The following is an 11437-nucleotide window of genomic DNA, read 5'->3' as shown; positions in this document are numbered from 1 at the left end:
ATGAATTTCTAACTGCAAAATAATTTGTAAATTTTCTCAATTTTGATAAATTTTGTCAAAATTCTAACTTTGAACTTTGATAAAAAAAAATACTGTTATGCTATATGTGAACCACTATTATGAAGAGCTAATTCCTTCGTTTCTAATTACTTCGTATTTCTTTAAAAACAAATTTTAAATCATTTTTCATTTTTCAGAATAAAATATATTTTATTATTATGTACCCATAGTAATTGTATAGTAACTTATTAAGTATTATTTGGTTAAAATTCCAGGAATCTACAGATATTCGTTTTTGAGTTATTACACCAAAAGACAATATCGAAATTATCGAAAACTAGTAAAAAGTAAAAAATGTTGGTGTATATTTTGACTTATCAAAGTAAAAACTACATGTTTTTTTTTTATCAGTAATAATCTTAAAATTGAAGATCAGAGAATTTTGTAACACACACACACACACACACAAACATACATACGCATTATTATAATATTATTATTGTTAAACCAATAGTTACATTTAATAATGCTCCGCTCAGAATCTCAAATTAAATATTTAACCTTGTACCACAAACTATATATATTTATACATTATTGGTACTCATCGCTCATCTTTTTTATGTACGATCGACTCTCGGTAACTCGATCCGATGGGCATTGACATGAGTAGATACTCAAAATAAAAAAAATAGTATACTATAGTTTGCCTAATTCCAGTTATATTTTCTTATAATACTATTATATTTTCACACGGCTGGTATTATATTTATAACTAGTTGTCTCTTGTCTATTCGACGTCGACTCACAATTTCCAATGTTTTTAACAATACATTTCTTAAAATTATGTCTACGCAGGTAACCTACCTCGCCGTCACTGTACAACATAGTATGATATTTACTACCGGGTGATTCATTTAGTGTAACACATTCATTATTTCAAGAAATGTCTATGTTTTTGAATATAATTTTGTTGTAGGTATCTACCTATAATTTTAAGTCGTTAAAAATAATATATTTTACAATATTTTATCGTTAACATTTATTAAATTTTTATTTTTTTAACGACAACACATGCATTTTTGCTCTTCATTATTCAAAAAAGAATATTTTTGGAGTATTTCGATGCATGCAATATAAGTTTAGACGAATAGTTTATGAGTTACATTTACATATAACTTAATAAGAACCAACACAATGTTAGTTCAATACTCCACCCGTTTAAAATTTAAATAGGTACTATTATAATTTATAACTTATGAATTACTTCATTACTTGTACAAAGTGTTTATAAAGATCGGATCGAAATACTCTAAATAATATTCTACTTCGGAATATGAAATTATTAATTAACAATGTACGTAGAAAGATTAAAACATTAAAAAAATGATAACGATGAAAAATAGAAAAAATATAATTTATTCCTAAACTGGTGTTTTGTAAATTTATGACTGAAAATTATTTAATGAGTGTTTTACGTTAAATCGATCACCCCATATAATGTATGTATATATAATACTTATAATAAGTATTTTTGCTTTTGTTATTTTTGTTGTCGTTAGTAGTGGTGCTGCACTGGTGCGTACATGCCTCACGGTATGAAACTTAAAATTAAAAACATACATTGTGACGCGCACGGTGTACGCGTCGTTCATATAATAGTGAAGATGATAATAATAATAATAATAATAATATTATGTATGTCCGTCCCTCTTTTGTATATATATATACACGTCGTCTCCGGCACCACTGCCGCCACTGCCACCAACGTCTACTTACCAAAGGTCGAACGACTACGCCGGATTACCGCGACCGTGGTGAAAATACAAACAGCAAACGCTCACCGTGCGCGGGACATCGTGTGTCGAGTCACTTGTATACAAAATACGATATTATGTACAACTGAATACTACGCTGCCGAGAAGCCCGCGAAATATAATATTATTATTGTGTATTAGGTATGTATATAATTCTTTACTGTCTGTAATGTACGTCTGATGTAGCTTTGGTCTGCAGAAATCATTTGAAATCGATCTCAATATCAAAATCACATCGATCCGCGTACCTACATCATTTTTGTGTTTTTCGTGGTCGTGGATGGCAGTCACGCCGTCACAGAACTGTAATAACTTGTAATACAGATTCGTGATATTATTACCACCGATCTACACATTATATAAGTGTAAACAGTGTAGTTTATCTTTCTCACCTACGACGCCGCCGATCAACGTATATACAGCAGCACTCTCATCCGTCGTCCCGTCGTAGCCGGTGAGTACCAACATGTTTTATTTCAATACAATTATTCGATTACATTTTTTAAAAATTGTACCTATACGAATTTCGCAGATTATAATGTACAGTTAAATAGGTTTTTAATTTTGAACTCCTTCCGTGTATTTCTTATTTATAGGTACCTATATTTTTCAAACATCTAAATGATAATAAGGTTCATTTTTTTAGTCTCAACTCATAACATGTCGTTGTATGATTTACACATAATTATTATTTCAGGCCGTTTAATACCTATTGCCTATATACATATATATGCTATAACTAAGCGAGTAAATTAAAATGACGTTTTAACGTTTTTTAACATGATTACTCCTACTACTACTACAAAGTATATTAGGTATTTAGATATTTAGGTATACATACAAAATTACAAAAACTGTTTGTGTTCGAATAATTGACAGTTTACAAGACCGCAGTTTATGACACGCCGTGTATGGTATATTACCTTCAGTTACATACCTACATATATGCCTACACTGTTGTATAGCCTGTATAACTGTATACGTGATGAGTATACAGAGAGAAGGCGAGTGAGAGAGAAACTAGATATATTATATATACAATAAGAGATAGATAGACTGGAGAAAAAGAGATAGAGAGAGACCTTTGTCGTCACGGAAAATATTAAACTAATTATGGCTTAAATCGTAGTGAAACAACATTAACGAATTGAAAAAGAAGAATTCGATCCACGTTCATTTTTTTTTTGGTGTTCGTAAATATTTCGATTTTAAGAGGACATAGTTACATCTTAAACCCATCCATTTTTAAGGTGGTTTTAAATATGTTAGTAAAATATAAAAAGTAACAATCGTCTCGTCTATTGTCAATCAACATAATATATTTAAATGCATTCACAAAGTAATTAACAGTTAAACAGTGTTCTTATTTATTAATTACACTCAATATTGGTTTATTCATTATCGTTATTGCATAATTGAGTAGCCCATTTCTAAAACTGATTATGTAGGTACCGTCGGTACCGAACAATGAATATTGTTATTATGATTTTTTTTGTGATAACATATTATTATATTATTGCTTTAATTTTCTCTCGGAATAAATTTCCACAACTTATTTATTTTCTTCTAAAAATAAATTTCATTAAAGCCTTTTTGTAATGCGTTCGTTAGTCTATCATCAGAAACGGGTATTTTGTAATATTCTATATCGCTTAAACAGAAGTATACTATGCATAGTGTCGGCGTAATAAATATTATATCGGTATGCCTGATGTTGCATTACTATAAAATAATTTATAATATATAATTTGTGACTAAATAACAAATTGTAATACCTAATATATTTTTATTTACATAAAAAAATATTTTGGTTTATTGTATCCGATCGCATAATATTCACTGTATTATAGTACTGTACGGCTATCTTCCAATATGCGGTCTCCCAAAACAAAAGCAGACCGCATTGGGAGATAGCCTATATACATTATATGCTGGTGCTTTAGAGACTGCCCACAGCCTACAGTAATAATAATGAACTTTTTGTGTTATGAGTTTAAGCCGATAAATGCTATTCGAAATAATTAATATTATCGGATAAATTTTCATGAAGCTAAATGTATTCATTAAACACTAGCTATTATAGTAGACATGGCCTGTAAAAAATAACGAGATCATTTTTCCTGTTTTTTTAATTATTAGCGTTTAAAATTGCATAATTAAATGTTACGATTTACGGTTGTCGTTTTAAAGCTTACACTATACATTGTCGAATGACAACAATCGAGTTTGCCCTAGTTATAGTTAAGTGGCTTCATAAGTTTTTGTTAGATGGCGCCACCAACGATAACTTTTTTGTCCTCGCTCGTCGCTTTCGATCATAATAATTCATATCCACTTATCTCTTATCTTCCTACCATAAATATTATTATAACAAAATATAAAATACATATATTCATAGTATATAATACGCACGCATATATATGTATTTATTACAATAAATACATCAATAATTAACGTTGTTATCATTATTGTTGATAAATAATTAATTTTATTCGTTACCTGTAACTTGCTGGTAGTTGTTTTGATTGAGTTTAATTCTTATTTTTTATTTTAATCAGTGATTTTACAGCCGACGAACCTACGTTATTAATTTTAATTGATTTGCTTGTTTTTTTTCATCTTGGAAAATAATTCACAATCACTGCACTGTTCAGAGACCAGAGTGTTCATACTACAGTAACATTTTGCTGATTGAAAACGTTCATCCAAAATGAGGCTGATTACCTATAGACTGGCCAAAAATCTGGAGAAAATGGTCGATTTCTACTCGCAGTTCAATCCATCATCATTATCCATTAAACAGTTCATTGACTTTGGTTAGTTATTTACAATATTAAATAAATACCAGTATTATCTTTCATTGCGTTTGCAATAGTTAACAATTACATTACATGTGTTTATTGATAATATAAAAATTAGTATTAGGTACTCGTCACTAATAATATTCATTGTGGACACATCTATAGTCTATTTGTATTGCATACATTTTCATTTCCCAATGTAAATATTTTGTATAGGTAGGCCCATATAAAATAAATGCACATTTTATGAAAATAATTACTTTTTGTAATATGTGTTTTAATATGTAACAAGTTGGGTATTACTTTCAATCAAAATTTTCAAGGATTGTTTTATTATTATAGTTTGGTACAAGGTATTCTACTGATAATTGTATTGCAATTATAATCATTTGAAGGTCAATTGTAATGCATTTCATTACTGACCTAGAAAGTAAATACTATTTTATTTATAGCATCATTATTGCATGTATACTAATAAGATTTAATGTACGAAGAGTTAAATAATTTCACCAAATTATGCTTTTTTATATTTTATTATCTTTTTTGTTTTTATCAATTTAGTAATTTAAATTTTGGGTACAAAAAATATATAATTATATAATTATTTTCACAAAACATTAATTAATAGTAAATAATAGTATTCTTATTATATTTAAAATACTTTTTTAAGATCAAAGTATATTAGTTTTTTAAGCAATTTTCTAATATGTGGTGAAGAATTTAAAGAAATATTGATAATAATTAAAAGATAAATTCAGATAGTTATTTAAATTTTTAGTAGATTGTATATTTTAGTGACAGTAATTCAATAGTAAGTCGCACATTAGACTAGTACCTTGGATAATACTATAAAATAATAAATAGGTTATAAATTCCTGATGAATACAGTATGTTCTAAGAGTTTTGTAGATATCACTCCGAGTATCTTTGTTTCAAGTCATTATATTAATTTTTATTTTAAATGTTGTTTTTATAATAAGTATAAAAATTTTAATTGAATGGTATGTTTCAAATTTTTTTTCCATAATTTATAAGTTTCAATAAAAAATGTATAGCTTAGTTATTTTGTGAAATATGATTAGTAAATCTTTCTTTTATCAACTTGTTCAGTTTTACATAAAATAAAATTAAAATTAACGAAAATTCGAATAAGCTCTATATAAGCCTTGCTTTTCAGCCGGGGACTTCTATGACTTTCGTTATTAAGGGATTTTTCAGTGTATTGATATTCGTTGTAACGGGAATTTACTGTATTTAAAAAAATAAGCTATATTGTTTTTCCACTCAGATACTCAAATATATCATATGAAGCATATAAAGCATACAGCTTTGAAATTAGTTCTAACATTATTAATTGTAATTGTTCAATAGAAGAGTTATACTGATACCTAAACCTCTTAAAAACAATATTTTATGAAAGTTGTACTAAATGTATTTTTTTTTAATAAATAGTTAGAAATATTATTAATAGCAATTATAATATCATTTAAATATACATTGTTAATAATTTTTAATAAATATTTATAATTAATGACATTATAATTAAATGTCATTGAATTAAATTTATCAAATAAGTGTCAAAGGGTGACCAAAATAATAAACCTCATAAAAAAAAACTATTTGTATTTTAACAATTAGGATTATTATTACAATTATACTTTATATACTTCCATCATCAAAATATTAAAAAAAAAAAATTTTTAAATTGATTTATCTGAGATTAAATCATTGTATTAGTAATTTATAATATTTTTATATACCTAATGTTCTTTAGAATATTTACAAAAAAAAAAAAAAAATGTTATATCCTAATCTTGTTTTTATTATTATTATTATTTATCAATATAATAGGCTTAAAGGCAAATGAACAAAAATCATATCAATTTTTAAAGAAAGAACTTCCGGTTCGTTTAGCAAATATTATGAAAGAAATTCACTTGCTACCAGATAATCTGTTGAAAATGCCATCTGTAAATTTAGTCAATAACTGGTATACACAATCTTTTAATGAAATGATTGAATTTGAAGTTGACGATGGATGTACAGAACAAACTTTAGATAAGTAAGTATAAATTTAACCCTGAAAAAAATATTATTAAAATTTAATATAAATACACAACATTTTCAGTAGTTATTTTAAAACACTGAAAGCTAAATTAAACAAATATACTAGTTAATTAAATAGGTAATTCTTGTTTACTTTTGTACACTTAATACATTTATTTTTACTCGTTTTTAATAACATGATTTTATTTTACATATATACTTACTTTATTTATCAATGTATAATTTGGTTTTAATACTAACTTAATATTGAATTTTGATCAATACATTATTTATAAATCTTATTTTCATGGAAAATCTTCTAAATCTAAAATATAATTAATTTCTAGAGTTAATTATATTATAATTTTTAATAATTATAAAATCACACTTGAAAGATAAAACGTTTTGTTCTATATCTACTAGAAATTTAATTTTAAATTATTCATATAATTAATACTTTAATGTTTATTGTTTATTATAAAATTAATAGTATTTTTTAATATATTTTAGATTTTGTAAAATATTAGTAAAAATTCGTAATCGCCATTCAGATGTTGTCCAAACAATGGCACAAGGGGTCTTAGAGCTGAAAGATTCACATGAAATCGATTTGCATACTGAGAACAGTATTCAATATTTTCTTGATCGTTTTTATATGTCTCGAATTGGTATTCGTATGCTTATTAACCAGCATAGTAAGTTTAAAGACGATTTTGAAAATTTTATCTTTTTTAATATTTTCTTTATTTGTTTTTGTTTTTAAGCATTGTTATTTGGTGACCATATAAACAGCAATAATCATCATCAACATATTGGATGTATTGATCCATATTGTGATGTGATAAGTGTTGTGAAAGATGCATATGAGAATGCTAGATTTTTGTGTGACCAATATTATTTGACCTCACCCGAATTAGAAATCTGTAAAAGTATTGGTAAGGATAAACCTGCTTAAGATTGATGCTCCCAGATATTTAATTGAATTTAATTTTATAGATGCTGATGATGAGCCAATAAAAATTGTTTATGTGCCATCACATTTATATCATATCCTCTTTGAATTATTCAAAAATTCAATGCGAGCTATTGTTGAGCATCATAAGACTGATATTTTGCCACCATTGCAAGTAACAATTGTAAAAGGAAAAGAAGATGTCTGTGTTAAAGTGAGTTTAAAAATTAATGTTAAAGCTAAATTTTTATACTATTGTCATTTGTCACATATTAATGTTCTCTAAAATAATATTTAACATTGTAAATTGTTACACATTTTTGTGTAATATTACTGAAAATCATGGGCGCAACTAGAGTAAAATGTATGGAAGTGCTAAAACCTATAGTACAACATGAGAGCCCCCCTTATTTATGATAAACAAAATTATTATACACAAAAAAAAATGTAATATAGTATAACATATAATATCATAATACTCATATATTGTTATAATAAATTAATTTTTCTGTTATTAATTAATGCAAACTTTCTCTTTCAATACATATTGAAGCTAGATTTTAAAAACGATTTTGTTGCATACTTGTTAGAAGCCAATTTTTTACTCCTCGTATTACAGAAAAATATCTTTCACGGGCAATTATTAATTGCAAGGATCTAACAGTTATGATCAATTTAAAATGTACAGTTTCAAAAAGATCATAACTTACTTAAAAATAATAATATCGTTAAATAGCTACGTGGGGCCCTGGATTATAATCCTACCTTTAAATTTTATAATTAGTAAATTCACTCTAATATCAAAACTAACAGTACAATACTGAAACTGGTGAACGAAAATTTGCCATGTCGTATGTGTGTAATATGGAGACAGCACATGCGGATACTACGTCCTCTTAAAAATAAAACCTACTGATTCTACATATTTGTGTATACTGTATGCCTTACAGCCTACAATAATAAATGCAATTGAAGTTTCCATTTATAACATTTTGATAAATTATCAATTTTACTGATCAATACTTGTAAATTATTAATTATCAAAACAGAAATTTTACAAATATTGTAAAAAAACAGTATCGAAAATTTGGGAGTGCTAAGCACTCCCAAGCTCCCTCCTAGTTGCACTCATGCTGGAAATCATTCAGTATTTGAAACTTTTCAGAAAAGATTTAATTTTTAATTTTTAAATAATATTTGAATATTTTTTATATTTGTTTTATTTCATGTTATATTTAATAGCCTTTACTTATTGGTATAAACATAGAAAATCAAATACTTGTGTATTAAGTCAGCATTAAAAATGTACAGTAATTATGATATAAAAGTTATAAGAACTTGAGAATAAAACTAGCAAATATTCAAACTTAGATATTGAATATTTTATGTTCTTGACAGGTGTCTGATCAAGGTGGTGGCATTCCAAGGAGCTTGAGTGAACGCATGTTTCACTACATGTATTCAACTGCACCACAACCTTCAAAATCAGATGCCCATACAGTGCCATTAGCAGGAAAGTATTTTTAAACAAATTTTACTTTTTAAAATATTTAAAAATATGCAGATTTTTAATATAATTGTGTTTACTATTTTAGGGTATGGTTATGGACTTCCTATATCTAGACTTTACGCAAGATATTTGCATGGGGATTTAGTTTTGTTATCTTGTGATGGATTTGGTACTGAAGCCATTATTTACTTGAAAGTAAGAAAAAATTTATATTATTAAGCTTAAATATTAAATTATGTTAAATTATAATTATAGTTTTCAATTATAATGTAGGAATCAAATAATTATAACCTCTTATCTATTAAAATATTTATAAATATATCTATACTTTAAAATTTAGTAAATTCAAAATTTGAAAGATCCATAAATATCACTCTTAGGTTACACTTATTTTATTTTTAAAATAAAATATTAATCTCAAAAATAGTTTAGTATTCATTTTTTAAGTAGTTTATAAAAAAGTTCTACTGTTTCAAAATGATACATTTAGTTTATAATTGGTACAGTGCTTTTATATTAATTATAATAGAACCAACATCTGCACATTCATTATTATTCTTTATAAAAAACAATAATGAATAAATATATAAAAGAAAAAAGGATAGTTTAAAAAAATATCATAATAGATAATATGTCTTTTAAAGTTATTAGAGGAATCTGCATTAATAAATGATCAGTAAGTGCCGTAACCAGAAAAAATGAGTTAGCTATAGTATTTTATAGGTCATGGGTACACTCATTTTTTAACTTTCTGTAGAAATAAACACTTGGTGATATTATTAAATAAGCCAACAACCCATATTCAACATTACTTGGAAATGTCTTAAAAGAGAATAAAAATTAAATTAAAATGAATATAATATAGTGCTAAGTAAAAACTTTGTATCTTATATTTACTAAGTATAAATGCTGTAAATATTTTTATAGATACAGATTTTCACTTATAATTTCTATGTAGTGTATAACTTAAAGAATAATCATAGTATTTTTTTTCTCAAGTTTAGATTGGTAAGATTTTTAGTTATTAAATTGACATTTTCATAATATTTGGAAATTTAATTATTTTATTACGTGAAATATCAATATCGTTAGAAAATTATAATGATAATTATACTTGTATTTATTTAATTTTTTTCAATATTTATTTGTTAGTGTATTTACAATTGTTGAGAATTGTAAAATTTACTTTCATGTTCTCAGTTTCCTTTGTAAACACTCCATTATGGCTTCTAAAGTTATAACACTATAAATAGTAATTGTATTATTTTTTAATATTAAAAATAACCAATATTTTTTATCATACCTTATGTAATAGTAGAGTTTTTTAATTATTGTTCTTAAGTGCAATGTTTTACATTAACTGGTTATCTAGTGAGAAAATGTTCATTTCGATCTAGATAAGCAATAAAAAGATAATTTAATCCAAAACTTAAAAAAAAAACTGTTCCTAAATAATCTAATTCTAATTTTTATAGTAACCTTTGAGCATAGCTCAAAATTGATATCATATCCTCCATTCTACTACTATTTTTTTAGTTAAAATATTTTTTTTTTCTTTTAGGCTTTATCAAATGAAGCTAATGAGTTGTTGCCAATTTATAATAAGATGTCAACCCGGTTCTACAAAACAACTGATCATACTATAGACTGGAGAAGTACATGCAATCATACACCGATCAGTCAGCAGCAGTTTACACAAACACAATAAGTACAACTGACCATTTGAAGCTGTTTAGTCGCCATTTATATTTAAAGATAATACAATAATGGAATTTTTTTTTTTAATTTATTTTAGTTTTTAATTTTTTAGATATTAGAAATTGTTCATAATTGGTAAAAAAAAAGGAATGTTTTTTTGAACATAATTCCTTTACTCTCATTATATTTTTGTATTAGCTCATTTAGTAAATATATTATTAATATATTATTGAGAGACTCAAGGTTAATTTTCATGGATATGGAAAATTTGAATTAATTATATAAATGGAACTTTTAGTTATATTATTTTTTATTAATTTTGCAATTTATGAATACATTCTAATTGTTTGTTTAAATTTTTAAAGTGGTAATCACATTAATTTTATGATTGAAATAAAAATACTGTTAGAAAGTTAAGCTCGTGATCATTAGAAAGTAATTACAAAAACACACAGAGAGTTAATTGACTTCCATAGATTTACTATACTAAAAGATGTATTCTAGTTTTCTGTTTTTAATAATTCATATTTATGATATTTGTTATTTAACAATTGAATTAATCTGTTCTTTTATACTTTTACACTAACCTGATTTTAATTTTAAAAAAAGTTGTCTA

General features: G+C 25.5%; 1 protein-coding gene across 1 annotated transcript; it reads left to right on the top strand.

The window, feature by feature from the left end:
* Positions 1-1805: 1805 nt before the first annotated feature.
* LOC113555897 (pyruvate dehydrogenase (acetyl-transferring) kinase, mitochondrial) lies at positions 1806-11437 on the top strand. The gene is made up of 10 exons (XM_026960508.1): positions 1806-1955; positions 2014-2268; positions 4469-4630; positions 6467-6677; positions 7172-7356; positions 7426-7596; positions 7658-7827; positions 9012-9126; positions 9209-9318; positions 10685-11437. The coding sequence occupies exons 3-10, from the start codon at positions 4525-4527 to the stop codon at positions 10829-10831; spliced, it is 1215 nt and encodes a 404-aa protein (XP_026816309.1). The 5' UTR covers positions 1806-1955; positions 2014-2268; positions 4469-4524; the 3' UTR covers positions 10832-11437.

Source organism: Rhopalosiphum maidis, chromosome 3 (genome assembly GCF_003676215.2).
Source record: "Rhopalosiphum maidis isolate BTI-1 chromosome 3, ASM367621v3, whole genome shotgun sequence".
Taxonomy (NCBI): Eukaryota; Metazoa; Arthropoda; class Insecta; order Hemiptera; family Aphididae; genus Rhopalosiphum; species Rhopalosiphum maidis.
The sequence above is the reverse complement of the archived record's forward strand: the minus strand, read 5'-3'. Positions and strand labels throughout refer to the sequence as shown.

Excerpts from the sequence above, each read along its gene's own strand:
- LOC113555897 (XM_026960508.1), top strand. The coding sequence starts at position 4,525 with ATGAGGCTGATTACCTATAGACTGGCCAAAAATCTGGAGAAAATGGTC. Across the intron at positions 7,357-7,425 it reads TATGCTTATTAACCAGCATA|CATTGTTATTTGGTGACCAT; the intron begins GTAAGTTTAAAG and ends TTTGTTTTTAAG. Across the intron at positions 7,597-7,657 it reads AGAAATCTGTAAAAGTATTG|ATGCTGATGATGAGCCAATA; the intron begins GTAAGGATAAAC and ends TTAATTTTATAG.